General features: G+C 38.8%; 1 protein-coding gene across 1 annotated transcript in view; it reads right to left on the bottom strand.

Annotated features, from left to right (window-relative positions):
* Nucleotides 1-10,676: 10,676 nt before the first annotated feature.
* Nucleotides 10,677-27,729, bottom strand: part of LOC114920573 (protein unc-13 homolog B-like) — a 41,286-nt gene continuing 24,233 nt past the window's right edge. Inside the window, exons 3-6 of the mRNA XM_065962035.1 lie at nucleotides 26,657-26,756; nucleotides 15,325-15,442; nucleotides 12,294-12,417; nucleotides 10,677-10,687 (exon numbers count right to left, since the gene is read on the bottom strand). Coding sequence (XP_065818107.1) covers nucleotides 10,677-10,687; nucleotides 12,294-12,417; nucleotides 15,325-15,442; nucleotides 26,657-26,756 — 353 coding nt within the window. The remainder of the gene's footprint in view (nucleotides 10,688-12,293; nucleotides 12,418-15,324; nucleotides 15,443-26,656; nucleotides 26,757-27,729) is intronic.

Below are 27,729 nucleotides of genomic sequence, written 5' to 3'. Positions count from 1 at the left end.
ACAATAATACTCTGGGTTTTTCTGCCTGCGATGGCTGCCTTGCTAGCTGTGGTCTCTGTGGGGAAACAGGAGACACAGCTACAGTAGTTAAAGATGTAGCAGGAAGGGTCCTTGCAGAAGTTGCCTCTGCTGAAAGAGCTGAAGAACAGCTTGTAGTTGGTGGTGGTGTAGGCAGTTTCCTTCCTAAGGGCAGAGGTCCTGGTATTTTTGAAGCTTGCTTGGTCACAGGAGAATGTATTGACATTTTTGAAGTCTCTGAAACTGTGCCTGAAATTGATGATGACGTAACAGGTGTTGATGATGGCAGTGTATGATCTTTCCTTGCATCAATTTTAGGAGACATTCTTGTGATTTTTCCAATATCTGGCAATATGGAGCCCGACTTTTGTTGTTGTTCTTCTTTAGGTGTTTCCTCTACATGTGCAATCTTTATTTCTGGAATAGGGTAAGGTCTATTTGGAGGGATTAGTGTTGAATAGCACCTTTGAGAGGGAGCAGGTGAGAGCGTAACTGCATCTTTTATACCCTGATTCATCCAGTACGGACCTCCATGTCCCCCTTTCAGTGACTTTAAAGTAAAATCAGCTGCCTCCATTGGCTCCTCTTGAAGGCTGTAAGGATTTTGTGTAGATTCCACCTTGATCTTTTTAAGTGTGTATACAGTGAAATCAACAGGCTGATCTGCTTGTGAAGATATGGATTCTTGAAACATTTGAGAAAAGCTTTCCAAATTCATATTCATTATTTTTTCACCTTTTCTAAGGGCCGAAGTTAAATTGATAGGTGCTTCTGAAAGCACACATTTATTCTGTTGCTCACCTGGGTTCTGGAACCCATTTTCTTCAGTGTAGAGTGGAATTTTAAAACCACAAAGGGTTACTTTTTCCTTTTCCTTTCGTTTCAAAATATTAGCAATGTTTTCAGTTATATTACCTAGAGCTTGTACATCCTCTGGTGCAGCACATGCATAGACGTGTCTACCAGCCCTGTCAGTTAAGAGAGAATAAATGTGTTCCTCATCTGTATACACATAATATCCACAGTCCCCAGCCTCAGCTGGCCACCACAAGCCCTGCTCCAATAGTGAAAGCCATTGTTGATACCACTCAGAATCTTCAAAGAGCATTTCATCATCTGCATGCCCCATAGCTCCTGCAAACCTGCTTAAATCCATAGCACCACGTGTTAAATCCATTGGACCCTTTTTTGTGGCAAGTTTTGTTAAAAACTCAGTTGCTGATTTTAAGTCAAAGTTTTCATCTTTTACATTATTGCTGGCACTACAATTTTCAACTACTTTGCTGAATTCCTGTACACTGCATTCTGTAAATGACTGACATCTACTTAGCTTTGTCTTTGTTTTTTCCATGCACAGATTTAGAGCACTACCTTCAACAATCCAAGGTTTTATGTTCCTATCAAGAGCATTCAAATGGTCACAGCTACTCCAGGGATTTTTGTCTCTGCAACTCATGTCAAACAAAACAAGATCTTCATCTGACTCAAGATCGTGATTTCTGCTTTCAAAGAGCTGGGTGGCAGCATCCCTCCAAGGATGTGAGGGTATATTGAAGTCACTTATGTCCATTTGTAAAGGGTTTAACCATATGTTATTCTCTAACTTAGGTGCTCTAGCCGTTGGTGGTCTATGCCCTTGAAATGTCTGGGGAGGAACTTGAACTTGAGTTGCAAGAGCTTCTGCAAGGGCATAATCATTGAGTTGCTGCCACAAAAGAGCTTCTATGAGACATTGATGTTCATAGAGCTCTGGTGGAATGACACCATGCTCTGTAAAGTTGAATAAAAGGTCTTTGTAACCATACTCATGTGCTGTCCCATACAAAAGACGCTGAATTTCTTCAAGATAACATTGGGTTGGGGAAATTGTGGGATCTTGCCAGGCCTGAGATTGCAATGGTTCTTTACAGGTTTCATTAACTGGATGAGATGTAACAGCAGCACTTGTCAGTGTTGCTGTACTTGAAGGTATATCCTCCTTACTTTTTGGTAGTAAACGATCAAGAAAGCCCTTTTCAGTTTCCTTTACAGGAGCAGAAGTACTGTCACTGGAGCTAGTTTTAAAAATATTGGATAACAAACTAGGAGATGTGTTGGTTTTTGGTTCTTCCTTCCCAAGTTGAGGAGCTGGGGACGGCTGTGTTTTTGATGATGGCTCCTCTGTGGTACTAAAAAGACCTGAGAGGAAACCTTTTTGTGAAGGACCTTTTATGTCCTTGTCTGTTGCCCCATCTTGGGAGGAATGCATCTCTACTTGTTTTGTTCTCTGAATCTGTGGTCTCCCTTGCCCTGCACGTGGCTGTTGCTGTGTTGTTTGAAGGTTCATCTGTTCCAGGACTGAAGATGACTGTTCCGCGGAACCTGAAATTTTGTTCATCAAACCAGAGAATAATCCGCCTGAGTCAGACTGGGCTGGGTTTTGTCCTGACTTTACAGATTGTTGACCTGTAGGAGCAGGTTGAGTGGGCTGTTGCTCCTGGGGTACATTTTCACCAGATGCAAGCTTTAGAATACCTGAAAGCAAGCCTCCACTCTGACTAGGTTGTTGGGTTGTTTTTTGTTCAGGACTTGCCATTTTGCTTGTCTGTTGCTGTTGATTAGGTGTTGTTTGACCAAACAGACCAGATAAGAATCCTCCTTGCTGAATTGGTTGGGAGGATTGTTGACCTGCAGATTGAGCTGATCCAACAATGTTAGATTTAGTACCCTGTTGAGACCCTGTCTGCTGAGATGGTGGTGGTTGTGCAGTATCTGTAGGCGTTAACTTGTTTAAAAGTCCTGATAGCAGTCCACCCTGCTGTGGCTCTGGAGCAGTGGCAGCAGGTTGTGTGGGTATCTGGTTTTGCCTCCTCAGAGGCTGTCTGTTACCTTGTTGGGGTTGCTGCTGGTTTGGATTGGAAACGGTTGGCTGCTGTTGCGAAAGAGGAGGACCTCCTGAGAATAGCCCAGAAAAGAAGCCTCCTTGTTGATTCGGTTGTTGCTGCACTGTTTTAGGGCCTGCTCGTTGTGCCTGTTGCTGCTCTGCTTGACTACCAACTGTAGACTGTGGGGTCGCTGCATCTGTTATTTTGTTAAGAAATCCAGTCAGCATCCCTCCAGGACTACTGGGTGGCTGTTGTGGAGGGACTTGGTTTTGTCGTTGTAGGTTTTGTCTACTGCCTGGTGGCTGATTAGGATGGGGCCCAGATTGGCCACTCTGCTTTTGTAGAGAGTGTGCTGGGTTTTGTGAGTGCTGGGATGGATTTGCAGGAGCAGTGTCTTGTCCCCCAATCCCAAAAAGACCAGAGAGGAAGCCTCCTTGTTGAGGAGGAGCTTGTTGAGGAGGTCTTTGGTTAGTCTCTTTAGCACAAGACTCTGGTTGTGGCTGAGATGGAGCAGAATTAGGTTCAACAATTTTGCTAAAAAATCCAGACAACATGGTACCAGCTTGCTGATTAGGTTGTGTAGCTGTTGTAGACAGTGGTCCTTTTGGCTGAGAAACAGTGTCTGTGAGTTTCAACAAACCCCCAAACAATCCAGTGGGTTGAGGTGTTGTTGCTGTCACTTTTGAAGGTAATTCTTCTGTTGTTTGATTGGGTTGTTGCTCTTGGTTAGGCTGTAGGTCTGAGGCAAAAGATTGTTTTTGTTTTTGGTCTTGACTTTTGTCAAGAGATAGGGCTTCTATTGAACCCAGTTTGATGAATCCTGACAAAACCCCAGTTGACTGAGTTGGAGGTGTAGTCCCTTGTGTGAGATTTTGTTCAGGTCCTTCTGTTTTCACTGTATGATGGGTTGTATCTGTTTGTGACTCTTGATTGGGCTGAGCTGGTTGAGACCCAGTCACTGTGTCTGTAGCTTTTTTAAAGAGCCCAGATAATAGTCCACCTATAGGTGGCTGTGCAGCAGCAGGTTGTCCTTGCATTTGATTGGGAATTTGGCCTGACTGCCCTCCTGGCAGTGTAGACTGTGTCTGATTTGGAGGAGCAGAAACATTATCAGAGGCAAACTTTAAAAATCCAGATAATAGTCCTCCTGATTGTTGTGTGGCAGAATTCTGCTGTGTTTGAGGAGAAGTATTCGAAGGTGATGAAAACAGGCCAGAAAATAGCCCAACCTGTTGAGGCTGGCTATCACCTCCTTGTACATCTTCAGCTGATCCTATTTTCAATATTCCAGCCAAAATTCCTGGTGCTTGTGTGGTTACACCTGCTTCTGAATGAACATCTGTGTTGCACTTGGGATCTTTTTCAGACACTGTTTGTTCTGGAGACACCTGTTCTGTCCTATTGATAGAGCTCTCTGTGGTTTCAGGGACCATTTCTCCAATATGTTCCTCAGTTTGACCACTAGGTTTAGTAAGCATCACAGTGGGAGTCATTTGTGGTTTTGTAGACTCCTTAGCAGGTTCACTTGGGGCTACCTTAAACAAGTTTGAAAACCAACCAGTTTCTGTGTTTCCTTTTGGTACACTTTCAAGAAGGGCAGCACGACTTGGAGATGGAGTCCTTGCCGGGCTGGGGGAAGGACTTCTTGATGGGGCATTAACATCTTCACCAGATGCAAATTTAAGAATTCCAGACAGCATGCCTCCTTCTGTTTTTGGCGGAGTTGTTGTGGCAACATTTTCAGAGGAGAAAAATGGAATTTTGAGTTTGCTACCTAAGAATGACTCTTCTGCAGGCTTTGTGTCAGTCTGTGAAACGTTTTCAGGAGGAACTGTTGATATAAGTGTAGAGAGAGATTTCTTAAAAGGACTGAAGAATCCTGTTTCCTCTGAAGTGCTTTCAGTTTTTGGTTCAGATTTTGCAGAAGTTCTTCTTTGCTGAATATCAGGTAACTCACCAGATGACTCGGTTTCAGGAAGAAGCTCTACTGACCCACTTCCTGTGTCTTGCGATAGCTCAATTGAGCCACTTCCTGTATCTGGCAAAAGATCAACTGAGCCACTTCCTGAACCTGTTTTTTTCTCTCCTGATAGCTGTCGCTCTGTTTGGGACCCATCTCTATTAGGACTAGCAGCTCTGCTTATAGACCCTTCATTGCTCGCAGCAGATGCACTTCTTTGCTCTGATGGCTGAGGCGATGGCTCTCTAGATGTTGGTGCACTTGAAAACAGTCTCAAAGGACTGAGTTTTCCTAACATGGATTCAAACCCAGATGGGGAATGGGTAGCAGTAGTTGCACCTCCTTGTGCCCCAGGCCCAACATTTGATGATGCCTGATCAGTGTCAGTTTGACGATTTGATTCAGCCGATTGAAATGGCAAGAGCGACTGAAGGGAAAACTTTTTTTCTGTTGTGGACTCCTGTGAGGCAGGAGGAACTATGGCCACTGGGGGGGAAGTACCACCACTTTTGGGAATAAATGAAAGTAATTTTGAAATGCCAGACTCAGGTTGGAGTGATGCTTGGGAGGTAGGTTGGTCTACTGCAGTTACACCAGAGTTATCTGTAGGCTCAGTTTTAGGTTTAGGTATTAAAGAGAACAATTTTGAAATACCAGAATCTGTCTGTGGTGGTTGAGGTGATGTAGTTGTACTAGTGGCTTCTGCCTCAGTGGGAGATTTTGATCCTGTTATTGTACTAAATAATGAGCTCATGGCATTCTTTACTCCTGCTATTCCCTGTTCAACAGTACTGTCCTCCTTTGCTTCAGGTTTAACTTCATTGCTGTCCTCAGGTTTCAGAACTGTAGCATCCGTTGGCAGGGCTGGGAGTTTTCTTCTTATTGGTTTAGGTATTGACTCATAGTTGTTGATCTCCTCCTCTTTTACGGCCAGATATTCAGACACAGAGTGCACTAAGTTCTGAAGTTCATCCAGTGCATCTACATATTCATCACTTGGCTCTTCTACAGGAGACAACATAAGATCTTGTCCACGACCTTCTCTCTCTTTGCTTGAACAAGCTTGTCCTCCAAAAGCAGACATATACCTATCAGGGTAGTAGTAACTTTCATATTCATATCCTGCATCCCCCTCAGTGAATGTCAGATCATCCAGTTCCTCCTCTGATCCAAAGGAATACTGCATTTCATCTGAACCAAGTGAGCCATATTCACTCCTCCCCCTGATCCTTGCAGCTTCTTCCCGAGCAGCCTCCTCCTCTCGGTAAGCTGCATAACTTTCAAGAGTGTCCTCTAAGGCAGTTTTGGCCCACAGTCTGGTCTTGTAGAGTAGACTTTCACTGTCTGACTGCTTGCGTTGCTGTTTGATTGAGGGAATTATATCAATTTCAGGAGGAGATGATTCATCCTCAAAGCTGCCAGCTTCCTTATAAACTAAGCGTACTTCTCCACTCCCAAAGCCATGCCGCGATCTGCGTGGCCTGCCAGTCATGTCATCCATATCCTCGGGGGAAAATGTATCACATTCTACTGCTTGGTAGAACCTACTGCCTTTTGACTCACAAGGGTTGTCACTGATGCGGTAGATTATACTTTTATCTTCATCCTCCCACATTTTCTGTTCAGCGTCCAAGTAATCATCCAGGACACCTGATTCAGGCACTTTATATTTACTCTCCCAATCCTCCACACCCATACCCGAGTCAACAGGGATTATTCTTACTCCACCCTTACTATTTGATGGCCTTTTTAAAAGAAAACAAAAGCACCATGCAGGAAGCAGTTGAACGCGATGCAAAGAAAAAAAGAAAAATTAAGAATTAGGCATAAACCAAAACAGGAAAGCATGCAAAGAAAATGTTTGTTCAAGCAGGCAAAAAACGTTTATGAAAATGAAAAGTTAAGTGCACATGTGGGAGGGAAAGTATTTTCTTTGATACTTTACACAAATGAATACATCCCTCTATTGTCAGAAGACTATGCTGTGGCTTAAACACATGAAACACTTAAGATAAGTAAGTAAGATGCAACTATTTGCTCTTTTTTAATATTTTGAAAGGCAAATCTGTAAACTCTAACAACTGATTTTGTATGAGAATTTGAGTTCCCACATAACAACTCTTACAACTTCTTTGTTTAAATAATGAATATTAATCTCTGTATGGACCAGCAGTGTTACCTTAAATTGATGTGAGATAAACTATAGAAGTTCCAAATGCATACAGTAATGCTACTTGTGTAATGTACAAGACCGTGACAGTCAAGCCTGAAATGAGATCTTTTTTATAAAAGGTGGTATATTTCTCTAAAATAAATGTTTACAAAATTCTAACAATAGATAATGCGACTCTTCTTTACTTGACTTCTTAAAGCAAAGAGCAAACAATTAAGAGAATACAAACGATTCTTAAGCAGTATTGCAAAGATCAGTGAAGTGTGTCTGTGATTGGTGTATGTTTACCTTGGCCCCCTCATTTCTCTATAGTCTAGCTCATAGCTTTGTATAGAGTCAGACTCTCTGGAAAGGGTTTGATGTTCGACCCTGCGTCCTATAGGATACTGGTGCACTGATGAATTTGTCTGAGAGGTGTTGTGGAAGCGTGGAGGTCTGTTGCCAGTTTCACTGCGGTAGTCACTGTCGCGGTCATCCACTGCACTATCATGGTCATCATAAGCTGGGCAAAGACAACAAACATTATTAAAAAAATACAAATAAAAAATTAAATGACAAAAAAAATACAACATGGAGACTTTATAGAACTCATAGTATGGAACTAATATGATAGTATTTCAAACTACACTCTACAACTAATCTGAAAGAACAGTTCATGATCGACCTTATAGATGGCAAGCTTAATGTCCTTATTGACCAAGAAATGTTATCCTGCTTCCACTCTTCCTTTTGATTTCTTCACTTAATTCAGGTAAATTTATAATTGAAAAAATTGAAATCATTAGAAACCATTTCATACACAGGTTAAACCTGTACCATAGTCATACAGTATTTCACTGTCTATAATCAGACCTATAATCTGACAGACAAGGCTGCATGGCAAGGCTACAAGTAGAATGGTCTTTCATCCTGAATCAAAGGTTTGTTGGCATTTTGGTGATTAAGAAATCAATAGATTTACTAATATTTTTGTTAGAAATATGTAAAATAGTACATTTAATGTTTTAAACTCATTACTGTCAATACTGAGCTTGTGTAGTTTGAAATGAATTAGCCCCTTTGTGTTGGTTGTTAGCTTTTGTTGGTAGGTTTTGAACTTCTTTTCTTTATGTTGAGAAGCGTTTGTTAGATATTTGTCTCAAATGTATTTAGAGGATGTTTAAGGGGTCACAACTTAACTTTTTGTTGTTGATTGGTAATTCTAAATTTTGAACTTGTACTGTACAGCTGGCCTTTCTTGTGATTATGTGAGGTGTGTTGTCAAGATGTCATGTTTTGATTACCCCTAGACTGGGGACATTACAGGATCACTGCCTATCTATGAAAATACATTGAATAAAAAGTGCCCCCTTGTGGTAGCATATATTTAATACATTAAATATGAATACCAGAAAGACAATGACACAATCTACAAAAAATTGATTCATTAAACACATTTCCAAATTACTCCAACCACATCAAGTGTCAACAAAACTGGCACCAAACGTTACATTTAAAAAAAAAACAATGGACACGTAAATAATAAAGACCAAACATGCATTGGAAACATAGTCCTTAACCATGCAGAATTAATAAGTGAATGATAAGTCACAGAGAACAAAAACAACCACTTTACGTACTCTGCTTGTCACTCCATCCAAAATAACTCCAACTGCCTGGTGGCATGGAGGCAAGTGTTCAAAGAAGTCAGGAAGAAAAGTGAGCTTCATTCATAAAATTAAAAGCAGTAACAGTTGGCTGGTTATGGCCAGGTGAGTATATGATATGTGATGGGACTGATAACACCCAAATATGTGAAATTGGTATTATCATTCAAATTAACAAATGGTAATATTCATGAACAAAGCTTTGAGACACTACCATGAAGTCAAATGAAGTAATGTGATGAGGGAGTTAAATCTCATGCTGAACAGAAAGAGTGAAACAAAACACAACAGGACAACTCTCCAGAAGTACCATAAAGAGTGAATGCTGCGTCCAAATTTCCTCTTCAGAGTACAAAATGCAAGATTTTTTTTTCATTAACTAAAACCTGGCAAAGCAGCAAGTTTAATTGTATGAGTCTGAGCCAAATTGCCTTGGTAATTTGCTGTATAATTTGACTGAATTGTCATTACACTAGACAAGAAGAGGATAAATATTGTCCTTTCCTTAGACTGTCACCAGTCTAGACTGACACACATGTGACCCACAAAACATACACAAACAAACAATGGAAAACACAGTGAATAGCATGAACGTGTTGTACTACATATTGTTCTTTTATACTCACAGCACTGAGAGGGAACTGAAGCCATTCGTCTTCTCTGAACCTCGTCCTGCAGTGGATACTGCCACAGGAGAAACAAGGTAAAAGTAAGAATAAGAAATGATATACAAATAATTTATGATAAGTGTAAGGGCATATAAAGAAGACAATAAAATGAAATGATTTCAAATAAAAAAGACACACGAGTAAAGTATTGATAATGATCACATTATGTAATGTGGTGTGTCTTTCAGTAGATGGCAGCAGAGAGCTGATATAAGCTGCAGTACAACTGAAAGGTAGTTCATTTGTACTTTATGTTCAGTCAAACTTAAAAATTGAACGGGCCATCTGAAAATAATACAGAATATGTACTAACCTAAAGTTATTCTGTAAAAAGCAGATCTAACAAAAACATTTCCTCAAATTTTAACAGACATAAAAAACTAATTTAGACATTTCAGTTGCGTGATTTCTTGGTCCAATAAAACATGTAAACCTGGAAATGAATTTCCTCTGTCTGCTTACAGTATTTCTGCCATACATAGGCTACAGATTTGTATATGGTTTGAATGGTAATACGATAATTCATCATCAGTGCAAATTGAGTTATACTTCTACACGTTCATGGCTTTTTGCAGTAAAGGATGGATGCAGAAAAAGTAAATGCATGATGGAGAAAATTAACTTTTCTTAACACTAACAACAAGAATTCTAGAACCTGTGTTGTTAATCTAGTTTATTACATCCTACTCTTCTAAGCTTTTTTCCACAACAACATATTTTCAAGTTGAAGAACAAAAATGTTCATAGTTGAGATTGCTCACTTTTTTTAACAATAAGATCTCCTTTAAGACTTCTGAGTAGCATCATATAACATCTGTAAGGCTCAATAAACAACTCAACAAGAGGAAATAGACTGTTTAAGGAAACTTACCTCGTCATGTATCCGCATGGTGTTGATCCGCTCCAGTTTACTGGTCCAGTACTGAGCCTCGTCGTCTGGGATATCTGGACAGATGGATGGGACAGAAGTAAAAGATGGATTAAAGTGTGAAAATTTCCGAGAGGATATCTAGAGGAGAGAGTAAGAGATGGTGGTGAAAGATGGGAAAAGGAGGAAATACACATGGAGTGGAGGTATAGGTGGAGGAATGGTTGGTAGAATAGAGGGAGAACAACATTAAATAATGGAGGCAGAATGACAGAGCAAAAGTGAGGCAAAGTGCAAGAAGAAAAGACAGACCCTGAGAGACACTCTGACTCCACCCTTTCCTCTGCCGAACGTCCTCCATGCTCCCTGTCCCATCCTGTATTTTCCCACCCATCTTATATTCATGTGTGTTTAATATCTGATGAGGAGGTTTCCCTCTGGGTGGCCCAGAAATAGAATTTAAAACTACACCAGGGGCTTCAGCGGTTCTCTGAAGTTAAGAAAATAAAACAATAAGAACAACTAAGTCTGCATACTTCCTTTGTAAAATAAACATGTTATTCTGTCACTTATATGCTGTAAATACAGTTTACAGTGTATTGAGAAATATTAAATATGATAACAGCCAACAGTCACAGTCTGTCATAGTAAAGCCACAGCTCCTATTGTCTACTTTTAACATCAACTTTTTACTTGATAATATGACTATACTAATATGACAAAAAAAAAACTTGTGACCACCCAGATATTCAATAATATGAGTATGAGTTTTTCAAAGTATGGTTATGAGTATAATGAAATAACCTGGTAAGAAACAGGGTCAAATGTTCCTCTTTCAATAACTTTAATCCTCAAGAACTCATTTAGATTTCAGTACGAAAAGACTATTTTTTAAATTATTTCTAAGCAGATTTAAGATACAATTATAACATCTCAATTTAAACAGGCATTTGTAAATGTGTGGTGTTTTTTATGTCGTCGTAAGTGATGACTGAAAAGGTGCAACTCACTATTGATTTGTTCTGATATTGGAAAATGGATGATAATTACCTGAACTATTTACTTTAAAAATGATTTGTCAAGGTTTGTTGAAATAGGACAGCTATTATCTTATCTCCATCTTCAGGCCCTGACCTTTATGTCAAAGAGGAGCAGACAGCAGTAAGAACCAGAGCCATCCTGACATGAGGTGAATGTAAGTAAACAGACCGTCAGGCAGACAGAGAGGAGAGATAGTGACCACTTAGGAGCAGAGTTTTTAAAAAGAAGCTATAAGGGCATGCGGAGGAAACAAAACTTCACAATGAAAGGCAGCAAACTGAGTAGAAATACAAGAGAAGAATACAAATAAACTGTGTGGTGAGGATCGATTGACAATATGTGTCAAAGATCAAATGTGTTGCCCGAGATGAAATTGTTCAAAGATCTTCATGTACCCCAGTACTTCCACAAACTCTAATTCATCACAGGTTTTACAAGAAAAGAAGCCCATGGGGATGAACAATAACAGCCCAATGTCTAGTTGTTATCGGAATTAAACTGTCCTGTATCAAGTGAGTCTAACAACTACATGAAAATCATTGTTGTGCGAAACACATGGAGGTTTCCTGGTTCGTGTTTCTTTGTTTCCCTCAATTTACATTATGATGTCACTTTATCCCTGATTTGATGTGCACATGCATGTATTTCCCTCAGTGTGGAGCACATAAAGCTGAATTTATTTGATGAAAGATATTCAAAAAAGGTTTATTATTTGTATTTTTTAAGACTGCTACGCTTAACAGTAGCTCAGAATATCTCCCATATTCATGTTATGTTGAATATTTGATCTGTATAACCGTAGAACAGTAGAAATTCATAATTGGAGTGTTCATGTTCATCCTATTATTCTACGGTTTTCATGACAAACTGTTAGGGAAAAATATTAACGGTTAGTGTTGTTTTTATTCTTTACTGGCCGTCTCAACATTTACCAAGAGCTCAAACAGTATCGTGATCAATTAAAAAATTCTATTCAACCAAACATGCTCTATTGCTGCATCAACTTCTGGTTATATGTGATTTATAAATGTATTTAAGTGTGGTTTTGAACCAACCAAAGGGCAACTCGAAGCGGGTGTCCAGCAGCACTTGGTGTTGTGTTGGGTTGGTCGTTCCACAAATCTCATCCTCCCTCATTAACACCTCTGAGTCCAATGACGTCCACTTTCCTGGACCCTCCTGAAATGATAAACAGTGAGAAAAGAGGGACAGGAAAGAAATCAGAGAAAGACAGAACATTTCCTCACTGAGAATCAGAGCAACTTTGTGGTAATTGAGGTGGGATGAGCAGGGATGTCACCGAACAAACCATGAAAGATGAAAAGATGAAAAGATGAAGATGTGAGAAACAACTCTGCTAGTTCAGACCCGGTTAAATGAGGGTCAGCGTTTAATCAACCCCAAACTGGGAAGACAAGTAAAGCACTGCGGCCTGCATTATTAATGACTACATGTGTGCTGCTGCTTCACTTTAAAACTCTGCAGAGAAAGGTAATAGGGCTCAAGGCAAGACAAGTCTGCCTGCAACAATCAGTTAGCCACGTCTGCTGACTGCCAACCTGTGAGAGAGCTACTCTCAGATAACAGGTAAAGATGGTGTTTTCTTAATAGGTAAGCGGTGGTGGAGGAAGGAGTCTGTCTCTAGGATTCTGGTTTGCTTAAGCAGCAGTCGGAGCAGCACATACTTTATTCATTATTATTGTTTATTTCATTTGTTGATTTCAATTATCTTTCATGAGCAGACACACAATAGCCAAAAATGAAGGATGTCAGTTCATTCTGCTGTCCCTCCTGTCACTGAATTGTAGACTAAGCTAAGACATATAATTATGAAAGGAAAATTGCAGGAGTGACATCATACAAGCAACCATGCTTGAAAAAAAAAAAGCCATGAGCAAAAAAAAAACTGATCTGAACTGGAAACAATTCAAACCGTTTTTGCCATTTTAATGGGCATAACAAGCACTGCATCAGTTTACAAAGTGATATTTCATTTTAACATAATAATATTCAATTTAGTCAATTCCAATGAAGCTCAAGGTCTGACTGTTTGTTTACATGTGGTTAAGCTTGTTAAGGAAAAGCTATGAATATAAATCATAAAAACAGACTAATTTGGAGCAATAGTGGCATAGTAGTGGCTACAGTGTCATGATTTGGTTTCTTATTTTGTAGATTTTCAGAGTTTAGATTTTCTTGTTTTTAGCTCTCATTCTTCCCTGATGGTGTTTCTCTTGTGTGTTTTCTAGGTTAGTCTTTAATGTTTCATGTGTTATTTTGTAACTTCGTATCCTAGTGTTTATGTTCTAGTGTGTTTTGTTACATTCTTGAGTTCTGTGTGTCTTTAGTGTTTCTTGATTTAGTTTGTATTGTATTCCTTCCTCGGTGTGTTTCCCTCAGTGTTGATTGCCCTCATTGTCTTCACCTGTGTTATTAGTAACACCTGTGTTTGATTACCCCTGTGTCTATGGTCTCTGTGTTCCTTCCCTCGTGTTGTCAGATCATTGTTGTAAGTAGAGTGTAGTTAGTCAGTCTGTCAGAGTTTCCAGTGTTTTTAGTGTTTCCTCGTGGCTCCATGTTTTCCCCTTATGGATTTTTGTTGAACATTGTGAATTAGTGAGTTCTGTTTGCCTTTGGCTTTTTGTTTAATAAATTTAGTTGTCTTTGTATCTGCAATTGGGTCCACCTCCTTTATTTCTTCAACCGATCATGACATACAGTTCTCAAAGTGGGCTTTCCCGGGTTGCCTGTGTCTCCTTTCCCACCCAAAAACAAATCCTAAAAAAAACACCACTCATTTAGCTCAAAAATGGATTTATCTAAAGTGACTGAAATGACATTTTCACTTCATTATGTAATAACAATCAGTTTTGGTAATAATCTGCAGTATTTTGTAATAAATATCACATTGCGGTGGTTATTAAGAAATGTGGGAGTTGCACTTTTTATTTGTGGAAATGTAATGATATAATACATTCAGTAATAACTAACCAGACAGGATGTCTCCAATAAACATTATAACGTTAAATGTAAATATTCTAGCATGAAAATGAATCTGTAATCAGGGGTTCATAGAGAAGGAACTGCACGACACTCTGTGTTAGCGTGTGTTTACACACATTCATGATATTGTAGGTTATGTGTGTGTGTAACATGCATGCTATGGCCTGCTTCCAGTCAAGGACATGTCTGATGGAAAAAGTTCTCTATATTCTCGATAAGGAGTTTTTCTAAGTAAAAACTGAGCTGTTTGATTAGATAACTGCATATCACTGTGCTGTCAGGCTTTATGCTGTGGCTGTTTTTAACTTCATTACAAAAATACCATAACATAATTTAAGGATACTTTATTGTCTAAATGTTCATCCACGGTGTTGTTGATGACTACAATATGAAACAAGTTCTTTGCCATAGTCTGGTGTTGAGAGAATAAAGAGTTTCTCTTTTGTACTGGTGTTGTGCAACTATTTCTGTATAGAACTTCATAAACATGGTTGCGTAAAAATGGCAGACCTATTTGTGTGTGTGTGTGTTTGTGTCTATAGCACACTATAACACTGTGTGGTTCAGTTTCTTCTGAAGCTTATGAAACCCTTCCCTGAGTTTATCAGATCGACTGTTTTTATGAAATTGCCTCTTTTGAGTTAATTTTCCTCTGCTTCAGCTTAGCAAGAAACTGCTGTCTGGAAATACAAAGAAGATTGTAACTCTTGAAGATAAAGCACATGATTTGAGCTACTCAAATCAACTCCTGTCTGTTTTTTCTTGTGGAAGAAGGAAATGTAAACTGTTGAAACAGGTTAGGTAAGAACAGCATTACAGCCAGCAACACTTGCATCTCATATGAGCGTGTGTTGTTTTAAGACAGATGAAAAGATATGAACTTATCTGAAAAGGTGGTTTGCTGACAAACATGCAAGTGGTTTATATGGTAAAAAGGACCTCAACCTGAGATCATTTTAAATTCAAACATATACATTTCTGTTTCAAATTAACTTATTTGCCAAAATCTTGTATAACAGTTTTTGATGAACTTTAATCCCTTGTGTTGATGTTTGTAAGATTCAAACAATGAAGGTGTGTTACCTGGTCAGATTGTTGAATTGTGTCTAGAGGTATCAGCGCTGTGCCGATCATAGTGTCCCAGATCAAACCTTTATTCCACAGCTCCACCACCAGACCAGACTCCAGATGACTGATCTCGCTGTAGAAACACAAACACACGAATGTTAAATACAGACCAAAGTTTAAACCTGGTATCAAAACTGCAAAATAAGTCTCAGATGTGATAATAAATTATGACGGTTGGGCTCTTTTCTTTGTCTATTCAGACTTTGAAGAACAGGATGCAGCCCCTTTGCTGCAATCGTTGTAAGATAGTAATTAAACATAAACATAAAACAAAGAAAAGAGAAGAAATAAAGAAGCGAGAAGCTTCTGAGGTTATAAATCAAAAAGCGATACTTTGATTTCTTTACAAGAGGAATAAAATATCGTAGAAGTAATTGTATAGAAGACTTGGAGTGAGCTTGCTTCCTATCTGAAGCCTTTTTCTAATAGATTTAGTGTTTCAATCGCTAGTTTCAAGTCTTAAGTACATAATGAGTTTATTTTGTAAATTACACTTCACTTCAGAGTAAATAAGGCAATAAAGTAGGGTGTGCCTTCGAGGGTGGCTATCTTTGGTCAAATCATAACCCTGCTGCCTTTCAGAGAAGCAGCAGCCCCCACAAACAAGATAGTGATGGCTTGATGCAAAACTTCAAAAGAAGTCTGTAAACCAATAGTTTGCCCCGCGGTGACCTCCAGCTTTGGAGCAAGAATAAACTCAACTGAAGGGAACACTTCCAAAAAACGTAAACAACAGCATTATGAGAGAACGCAGCAGAGATTTGGGGTTTGAACGGATATACTGTAATGTAAAGAAAGCCTAAATTGTTTTTTTAACTAACTGTATTGATAAAACAAGGCAGTAGGTTTGGTTTCATTGGAGTTTCATGAGCTATTATATAAAGAAATGCCTTGATATCTCATTAAGGTGTTTTCCAAATTTGAATGCAAAGAAAAGTTGGTTAAAAATTACGGCAAACTTTGCACTGGCATGTTTGTACTTATATTTAAATTCTATAAGATTTATTTCTTGAAAAGTCTTTGCTTCATAAATCACCAATTTCATAAATGTTGCAGACTTAAAAACATTTTATCCTGAGACAAAAAAGTCAGCACACTAAATGTCGCATACGCTGATGAAAGCCCAGTGCGGTATAGTGCCTAGTGCTGAAACGCGTCCGTTGTTTGTTTGCACGCTGCTCTTGCCCAGATAAAAAGTTACTTTTAGGACATTTAGTGTGCTGACTTTTTTGTCTCTATTTAAGTCTTGTTGCGGTCGGGCACCTGGAACTTTATTCAATGTCGAGTGTGATCCTTTTTTGCTGTTTTTTTTAAAAACATTTGATCCCAACTTCTTCATCCATACACTGATTTATGAACGTAAGTCACCACACAAACACTGTTTCTTTGTCAAAAATTCCTACAACAAAGTAATCTGAACTATAAATCATCATGTGACAGATGTTAGCTGCTCTCACTCAAACGAAAACTAAAATATGGTCCATACTTGACCTGTGGTTTTATTCACACTGCCATCAGGTCAGTGAGTCTGCGAGTCTTCTCCTAAAGTAAAGTGGATGAAGGATGAAAGGCGTCATTTTGTGACAGATCTGTCTGAAGGAAGACAGAAGGCGAACTGTGTCTCCTCCTCATCTGCATATTCACATTCACAGCTCCATTCATATTCATCCTGCTCAGTTTGACTGTCAGTCATCTCTGATCACACTTCACAGCTGGGATGATGGAGTGAAGCGGTGTGTGCGTGTGTGTGTGTGTGTGTGTGTGTGTGTGTGTGTGTGTGTGTGTGTGTGTGTGTGTGTGTGTGTGTGTGTGTGTGTGTGTGTGTGTGTAAAATAAAAGCGGCCAGCTTGCTAGGCAACAAGTCACAAAATGCTCCTACATTTTAGCATGATTACCAATAACCATCTTCATTCATGTTTGTGCTCGTTTACATGCTTGTATAATTAACCATACGAGCCCACAAAAAGCCTTAGATCTTCAGCTAGTGGGGTCCTTCTGATAAGATTGAACGTAGGTGAAGCAGCCTTTAGCTTCTTTTTTTTAAAAAAAGGTTGAATGCCCTACTAAGCATTATGAGAGACATCCGAACACTGAACTATTTTATTAGGTTGATCAATCTGGGTTTTTAATAGTCATTAGTTTTTAAGCAGGTTGGGCTACACTGTGTGTTTAACAGAACCACTGGGCACTTGAATTGCTTGTGCATACACCTAATCTGCTTGTTTGTGCTTTTCCTCCTGTTTGTATTTTATGTTTCTGTACATGTATTTGCTCCTGTGAAGCACATTGTGTTGCTTTCTGTATTAATGTGCTCTGTAGATAAATATTCTTCATCTACTACTACTGCAAAGTCTTTGTTAGTATATTGTAACAGTGCTACAACCAATGTTAAATAAATCATACTGTCCTTGTAGCTTCCTATATTGGGGAAAAGTGAAACGCATAGGCTCCAGTGTAATTAGCAGGGACATTTTAGGCTTTTACCAGCGGATTTTAGTCAGTCTTTCACCTTACACTGGTATAACATAGAACAAAAACTGAGTGTGAAACATCTGAAGTCACCACTTTGACTTGGTATTCAAGTCAAAATCATGAAGGTAGTCTTACCCTGACCAAGTAGTTTTAGTGCCCAAGCTAAAGCAATTGTGTTTTAATGCAATGAACACAGTACCTTCATCTAAAGTTGTTCTTTTGATTTGTCTTTTCTTTATATTTTTTCATCACAACTACTCACTAAGCACTCTAATAAAACCTCACTTTAAGAGTTTGCCCTCTGCCAGGTCCTTCCCTTTTTATTACCCAAAAACACTATACTCACAACTTATACGTTTTGCTACTCATGACATGATGAGAACAGTCTTAGAGTTACATTATCAGCTTCTCAGTTCTATTAGCCGCTATACAGTATCTCAGCCTCAGTGTTTAGCTACAGTCTTTCCTGCTGTCTCCTGCTCAGTGTTGAGCTGCTCCTTTGCCTCCCACAGTGGCAGTGGTACCCCTTATTAATGTAGTGCACAAGTCCCCAAAAACCATCAAGGATTCTACCAGTTGGATAAGGAAGCTTATTCAGGAAGAACCTGAAGAACCTGAATAAACTGGCTCAAAGAATAAAAAAATTAAGAAACACAAATTATTATTTGTATTTTTTTTATAGAAACCGCAAGACATAAAAAATGCAAACGCTTAAAAATAGAAGCCATGTCCATAAAAGCATTCTGACTCTGACTCGCAGTGCTTGTGTGTGGGTTCTGTGTGTGTTGTGTGTGTCGGTTTGTGAGTGAGAGAGAGAGAAAGATAGAGAGAGAGAGACACAGACACACACACACACACACACACACACACACACACACACACACACACACACACACACACAGACACAGAGAGAAATCTTACGACTCTCTGGCATCTGCCCCCCATCAAAGTCCATCCATTATTGAGGGAATGGTTTGTGTTGTAACTGGGAATGACATGGTGTATTTTTATAACTCAGACATCACACAGACACATGCACATAGACACACACACACACACACACACACACACACACACACACACACACACACACACACACACACACATACAGCATTTAGTGTTAAATAGCAAAGAAATAAATTGAAAAAAAAAGGAGGGATAAGAGGAGGAGGTGCAAGCTTGTGTGGTGATGTGGAGGTTTGATAGAAATGATGGACCCGGAGGATCAGGGCACTTCAACATGTGCCTGCACCTTTTTTTTCTTAAACATTCAGCTTTTAACACAATGCTGTAAGTAAAAGTTTCACATATAAAGGAACACAGATCTTCCAAATTGCAAATCAATGATTGAAATTAAATTTCTTGATAAATTAACTTGTTTCATAAAATATCCATTACTGTAAAGGTAAAACACACTACATTTCCTGCTGCTCAATATTGTTTAATTGTGTATTTTTGTCCTGCAACATTCATGAGTCCGTAAGACTTGTCATATTATATATTATTATATAATCACCCAGGGACTGCAGATAGAATCTAGCTGATCAGCTAAATCTGCATGGTGCAATGCATCTCCTCTCATTAATTGAGATGAATGTATATTTTGTTCATTGTCCCTGACAAACTAAACAATAAACTAAACTGGAATCAGTTATTGTATTAATTAAATGGGTCAAGGCCAGCTTGTGTTATGGGCCAGAGGCTAGTTGTGTCCAGCTGTATTTACTCTCTATGATGAATGTTTTTCACACCACTGGAAATAATCCACTCTTTTTCCAGAGATGCAAATCAGTAACACTGTTTTTAACCTAATTTATAAGGTCTCTTGGTAACAAAGACATGCTTTGCTTAGAGAAGATAGTGAGTGCACTAAATTAAGGTATGACAGGTTCAACAGTGGCTCTACTGATGGAAAGAGAACAGGACAATATGGGAATGCAATGAGTATCTTAATGAGTAATGTGTATCTTAAAGATGTGTGTCTTCTGCTTTTGACACCAAGCTGTGATTGTAGAACTTTGTTTTTAACACAGAAGCTTCTTTTACTTTCTGGCCTTTTTGCCTTCAACTGTATGTTTGTTTTTTAACTTTACACAGTTCATCATCTGTAGTCAATCTTATTTTATGTTTGTTAAGCAACAGTAGCTACAAGAGCAGAAAAAAACTTCCGAAGTTTCACATGTAAGTTATGTTACCATGATTGACCTCAACAATACCAAGTTGTTATAACATTACATTCATCACTTGTAAATAGACAGACGTGACTATCCCCTCTAAGGAAATCCCCGAACTGTGGCAGAGCAGCTCATGTAGACAGAAAGAACCTGAAGTGACAGAAACCTGCTGACTTCTGACACGATACTGGGAATCAGGTCAACAGATTTAAACCTTTAGTTACATGTAAGCCCAGCTGAGAGGAAGGAAAGAGTCAGGAGCAAGAGACAACAAAAACTAACACAATGCATCTCACTAGTTTTGGCAGACTTGAAGAATGGGTGAAAATCAGATGACAAGAGAAGATACAAGAGAAACCGTAAGAGAAAAAAGAATAAGAAGATACAAGAGAACAGACGAGCACGTGAGACCCAGTGACCCTGACTGTACAGACAGATCAACATTCAACTGCTTATCCTTTTATCCCACTGGCCAACCAACCCACCAATCAGTCATCCCCACACACAGGAAAATACACACTCAAGACACATTAAGCCAAAGGCAACGACCATATATTTATAAAACAATCAGATTGATGTAGAAAACATTAGGAGGCAACAGAGGATTTAAAGGCAGAGTGACAAAAAAAATGGTCTGAAGCGTTCTAAATAAAGATTGACGAATATTCTTGGTAACTTTGCAAAATAAAACAAGAATATAAGAAGACAACGATTTTAGAAAGAGCCATTAAAATTGTGGATATTAATGAAATAAATCGAAATTATTCCCAATCAGTGAAAAGTTTACTTTATGAGCACGGTAATATGTTAAAACTGTTAAAAAGAGATGACTGTTTACAGCTGTAAATATGCCAAAGGACAATTTTATCCAGCTGGTTGTTATGTATTATAGCAGCAGGCTGCACAACTGTTGTTTCCAGGAATACATTAGCAACCTTGTTAAAGCATCATAAACATTTTTACGCATTTATTGGTGCCCATAAAACACACCAAATATGCCACAAACACAGAATAATAGTCATTGAAAGATGGTGGTGATGTATATGGTCACAGATGGCAAATCAGCCCTGTGTGTTTGTGCATGCCTGCACACTAAGGCCTTGCATAGCTTAGCTTCAACCTTTTAGTGGATACATTCATATGTCAGGATTAAACCGTTTTCAGATTCACAGCAGCAGCTTTTAAATATCTTTCTGTATTTGGGTGGCAGTCAAGATGTCAACGAGGCACTTTGACACCAAACGGAGTGATGGATTGTTTTCCCCTGTGGTGGCGGCAGGAATTATTAATTGCACTGTGTCTCTATTGATAATATATTATGGTCATTGTAGATATCATTACAAGTTACAACCCTTTAAAAATGAGGCTAATATTGCTAAACACACAGTGCTAAAAATGTAACAAGAAGTTTAGTGCTTTTCACCCTGACATATAAAGGTCAAGGGGAAATGAGAGGTCTAAAAATTCTCCTTGGCCTTGAAATTTGTCTTGTTTGTATTTAGAAAAGTCAAACAGAAGCACAATTTGGATATACAAAACTTTTCCTGCATCTGAAAACCTTCCAGTTCACACACTGCGAGAAAATGTCTAATTAAGCTTCACCATTTCTATCATTTACCTGTTGATCTACTTGAGTTGAGTAGAGACACTTAAAAGCGATGAAAGTTAAATCTACATTCTAAATGGATGGCATGCAGCTGAAACAATCAGGATTTCAGAAAGGTTAAGAGCCAGCTGCAAACAGTCTGAAAGAATAGGGGTGTGTTATCAGCAGGGGAGAGATTGAGATTGTTCCTGGTTTAGTTGATTTTCCAGCATAAGGATTCAGAGAGCACATCTGGGGGGACCTTAGTGCCTCTCCACCAACCAGCTGGGAAAAGGTTTCCTTCTGTGGTTTCAGAGCAACATGACTGGCTGCACGAACATTTGTATCCAAGTAAAAATGATTTATGGTGACACGCTGCAAATCATGTTTCTAAGAAGGTGACAGAAAATGTTAACACTATATCTTAAAAACCCTGTGCAATTGGTTTATTACCAAAAACAGAATTACAACATGTGGATGACAAAAAAACCCTGTTTCTACCATCTTTTTTTTTCGCTTGTGCCATCTTCAGGGATAGACACCAACATTTAGAGCCTTCTCAAATGGATCAGCAAGGTGCAGTATTTGGAGGCCAAAATATTAACTTAAAACGTTTTAAATGAAGACAGCCTTCTACAAGCATTAAAAGACACAATTCCTATTAATTAGTATTTTTATTAGTATTTTTTTACTGAAAACGTAGCTACATTGGCACATTTTGTCTCCTACAGTCCATCTTTCTCTTTATGGAACAACATTATCATGTCAGGTAAAGTGTAAGATTCAGAGTCAGCTGCAGCACTATTTAAAGCTTGGCAATAGTGCTTAAAAACAACAAAAATAGGAAATTAACCACACAAATGCTTAACATCAAACCTTGATTTCAATCTTTCATGGTGGTATCCTGTGTCGGAACATTATCTTAAAGTGTGTGTAAGGCCATGGTGTGAAGAACACAACACCAAAAATCATTGTTGACTGCTTTAATTAAAAGCTTCTTAGGTAACAATTATTTATTTGAATAAAAGTGACAAAAGAAACAGAAAAATTTGCCTCTTAATGGATTTATTTTCAGACTATCAGTTCTAGAGGGGAACATTTCGCAGTGTACTCTCATTTCTGCTGACTTGTTTTAACTACTGCTACTCTAATTCTGATCAAATCATTAACAATACTATGTGGGTAACAGGTAGCACTAATAATCACACAAAAGCTGATAATGAGGCTAAGAAGCAATTTGGCATTTAGCATAGGAGGGCATGGTGTTCTTTTTTATAGTATCATAAATGCCTTTCAAGCATTAAAGGCGACAAGCCGACCAACCACACATGGGGACTCTGAACGTGGGCACTTCAGAGCCTTAGAGAGAGAGTTTCCCATTGTTCCCATTATTCCCTCTAGATCCTTGCTTGTGTTGTACTTACTCTCTGATGTACGTCGCTTGTCTGCTAAGTGAATTGTAGAATTGTAGAATTGTAGAGTCAGAAGCAAGCAGGTGCATGGAGCGGCAGTACATGAAAACATACACTTTTTTTGAACTTCAGCTATTGTGAACATAATTTAGTAGGTATATAGATTCAATATATGAACCCCAAAAAGGGCATAATATGACCTATTTAAGATTATGTCAGATGCTATTTTAATTCAGTTGAAGCACACTGCTGCTGGCCCCCACCAACTCCCCCCCACTTCCCAACGAACCCCCACCAAGCCTGAACACTGCAAATGAGGCTGAGGAGCAATTTAGCCATTTATCAGGGAGGCATGGGGTTCCTTTCTGTGGAATCATAAATGCCTTTCAATCATTTAAGTTATTATTGGATGTTATTTGAATGCAGTTGAACTCCTTTTTTTTTTTTTGCCTGAATCAGGTTCTTGCTATAAAATATGAAAAATCCATATCTACCCCTTTATCTGTCTTATCCCTATTCCTTCAACAGTGCTCATACAAGAAAGTACAGAAAAGTTTGATGTATTAAAGGCAGTCATTTGTCAGAGACATGATGAAAGTGAAACTAACAGATTGATTGGATGCTATGGAGCGTAATAGCAGAGATTATGAGTAGCATAGAGTGGAGAGGAGACTCTTATGTAATCATGTTGATCTACAGTCAGTCTCTCCAATCCCTCTAATCAAGTGCAAGGGGATCAGACTGCAAGAGGGATCTGTGTATCATGTACAGTATAATAACACAATAGACATGTGGGTGCATCTGAGTAACAGAGAGAGATGGACATACAGAGAAAGAGAGAGTTTGAGGTTTTACTTATGTTTCTTTACGTGCTATAAGGTATCTGACAAACCACTGCTGAGGGGCTGATAAAAAATATTAGTAAGACAATAACGATATTTTGTACTTTCAACCTGCTTCATTTTGAAATATTTTGTCTCAGAATACAAATGACACAATAGTTATATTTACCTTGGATGTCAAATTTAGGATGAGCAAAAAACCTTTTTGATCCACAAATATATAGACGGATGGATAGAGACCATTATGTATGTAGGACAGAACCAAAATGCATGAGCAGGTCAGAAAACATGTTTAAAAAGTCAGAATACTACAATTTCCCCATATCGGGCCAAGCCTCTACATCAATTCTGCCAGCCTGTTTTGCTGCTTTCTCTTTGCTGCTTTCTGTTGTTTGCATTTCTCTCCACCAACAAGTGACCATACTATTTAAATAAAAAATAAAAAAAATATTCATGGACGTGGATACAAGCACTACTTCTTCTTACGTCAAAACTGAAGTGGGATCTCCAAATCATCTACATCTGTACTGCCTCTCCCCAATGGAATCGGACTGGTCTGGACAATTCATTAGATTTATCACTGACTCATCCACTTATCTGAGCTCGACATGTAATTTCACTTTCCAGCCATCTTACCTGCTCCAACCACAAATTCCCATTTAGCAGCCTGTGCCAGCCGGACAGACTGGAGTCCCACAGGCGGCTGACGCTCATTTTCAATTTCAGTAAGACCTATTAGAGCCAGCTAGCAAATACGTTAACAGCCCATACCTGGCCTATTTTCATCTAAGAGCGACACACACTTTGAGCTTCACATTCTCACTGCGTTTGTTTTAACACATCCCAAGAGGATGTTACAGAAAAGGCTCTGTTGCTGCTTAAAAAAAAACATGTTGAGCCAAAAGGTAAAAAGCCATAGAAAGAAACAGAAAGATTGTTCAAAACTGAAACTTAATTAGTTATTGATTAAATTACAGAGTTTGTGCTCTTACATGTTTTTTTCCTTGTTTCGTTCAATGCCATTTTATTGACTTAAAATGACTGTGTTACAATAACAATGATAAAACAGTATGTTGCCCATCACTGGTGGGCATCAAAGCCAACAAACTATGATCTACAGTACATCCCAGTCTATTTGTGGAAAATTGCACTTCATGGTAATGTGTGACAGAAATACACATATATAATGTGTGAGGATAAAGGTATAATTTTGAGCCACCTGTACACTGCCATTGATGTTAAAATGTGTGATTAAATAGAGAAAAGAGCGGTAATAACCTTGTAAAGTACTTTGGATAACAGCGCAATATGAAGGTCACAGTTTTTTCCCCCTTGTGTTCTATAGTGGAAAATCGCAAATAGCATAATGGAGGTTGGCCAATTGTTGTGTTATGCTTTATGAAGTGCTACCTTCAGAACATTCAAATCTTGTACAACTCCAATTGTTTACAGCTTATGACAGGACTTGCATTGTAGAGAGTACAAAATAGTCCTGCACATTAAGAGAATATAGATGAAAGAGTGCATTTTACAACAGTTATCATGTCTGCTGTTATTCATGCTTAACACACAATACCTGTGTTTACAGCACAACCCCCCCCCCCCTCCCTCCCAACAACAATCCAAATTATTTTTTAACCAGTAGATTGGCTACATGATGTGAGAATAGCTGATAGCTATGTTAAACTTTATCTGACTGCATCAAAATGGTGTGAAGCCTGGCAGATACACCCTGGCCTTCCGCCAATGGCTGTGCACGTTTATCGAGAAGGCATTGCTTTTTTATAAAAATTAACTTTCCTTTTGTTTATTGCTATTAATTCAGACTTATTGTGTTTGTTAGGAATGTTCATTTCGCGATAACAATGAAAATGGAGCTCAGCGTAAGTTCAGACAGGAAGACTGGTTATATTCTTTCACAAATTCATTCATCCTTTCACTTCAACCTAAAATACTTCCTCTGTCTACCTGCTTTGGTGTTAAGCTGATAATGGGCGTTTATTCTTTAAGTAATTAACCAACCAGATTCGGGCACAACCCCTCTCAACCAATCATCCTGCTGCAGCAAAATGCTAAAACAGTTCTCTCTCTTCCACAGTCATTCTGTCATTTCAGGGCAAACGCTGCAACCCACCACCGCCCCAGTCACCTCCATTCCAGCTCAGCAGAGTCCAGATTCAGGATCATCATAGCCTCTATTCCTCTCACCACCACCAGTGTCTAGACTCCATAAGGGGGTCTCCTAGCCTGCTGTCGGCCTCATTACCCTTCCGAGTACATGAAGTCGTCACGATGGAGTCTAATCCCCCAAAGACTTTGCACATTCAAATCTAAATTGTTACAATATGAGGGACAAATTCATGTAAGGTAGCAAAAAGTAACACGTGTGATGATGGCAAAAAGATATAAATTATTTATACATTATGTCCACATGCGATATGATGTGTTTAAACTTTTTAATCGCAGATTTCTGAATGTAAGCAACGGACTAATTATTGCCCTTGCAAGGTGGCATAAAAAGTAGTGTTCTGTAACTAAATCATTTCTGCATTTTAAAGTAATAAAAACATTAAGTTAGGGCGCTGGTGACGCAGTGGTTAGTGCGTGCGCCCCACGTTGGGAGGCTGTAGTCCTCGACGTGGGTGGCTCGGATTCGAATCTGGCCTGTGGCTCCTTTCCCGCATGTCATTACCTACTCTCTCTCCCTGATTTCCATCTCTGCCCACTGTCCTATCTCTCCATTAAAGGAACAAAAAATAAAAAAATAAAATAAAAAATAAAAAACATCAAGTTGATACTCACAACATGAAGTCTTGTTCCCAGCATGGCTGGTCCCCTCGGACTGTGATGGTGGTGCTCTTCACATTTTGCACCTTTAGAGTCACATATGCGTTGAACTTGTCTGGAAGAGAGGAAAATTAAACTGTGAACAATTCAAATTCAGATTTTGCTTTAGAAGGGAGATACAGTAGAGACAGCTGCATGGTCACACACAAGAATAACCTGAGTATGGTGAAGTACGTTTAGGATAAGATTGGAGGAAATATAAATGCAGTCTTTTCCAGAATAGGAATTATGTGGGTTTGAATAAAAAGTATATTCCTCACTGTCTGGATTGTCCGTGTGACATACATCTGTGATTGATTACTGCATCTGAAACTCATGCTTTGCTGCAGAAACTGTAAGGGCCATTTGAACTGTCTAAGGATGGATTTAACACACGATTAAAATCCCCTACAATAATAGAACATTTCATGTGGTAAGATATTACTGGGTAGAGAGCTGACAGAAAATCTGGCTGAGATGTAAGCTGCAGACTAAGAACAAAAACACCCTCTATGCCTATTCTGTGCAGTACATTATCCCTTTCACTTTGAATCACTAAACAGTGCAGACACAATAAAACACTGAGGACATAATATTCATGAAGAGCTGTCAGAAAGAGTTGATCAAGTGCAGGCCCATTACAGGCAATCAACATCTGTGTCATAACTCATCAAACTGAGTCCCAAAGATTATGAAGGTGTCTTCTCCAAAAATGAAGAAATGGGATCAACAAACTTGTAGATCTGCCCTCATGTGTGCCAAACTGAAATGAACAGTCAGTCTGCACAGATATGAGAAGCAGTGCATTCGTTTAAAAAAGATCAATGAAATGTCTTTCCCCAGTTGTTGGACTGATTGCATCAAATATTTAAGTGACACTTACTTTAGTTTGTAAGAATCAGTTCTTCCTTTCACCATGCAGTCATTTTAAGTGTTAACATGTAACAAAATGCATGAAGAGAGGTGGAAAAAACAGTCCAAATAATAGATAGATTTATTCGTTTCCCACAAGATATGAGACTAAAGAAAGTCAGAGTAAAGATCAAACG

This window comes from Labrus bergylta, chromosome 2, assembly GCF_963930695.1.
Source record: "Labrus bergylta chromosome 2, fLabBer1.1, whole genome shotgun sequence".
In the NCBI taxonomy this organism is placed as follows: domain Eukaryota; kingdom Metazoa; phylum Chordata; class Actinopteri; order Labriformes; family Labridae; genus Labrus; species Labrus bergylta.
This window is presented reverse-complemented; position numbering and strand designations above follow the sequence as displayed.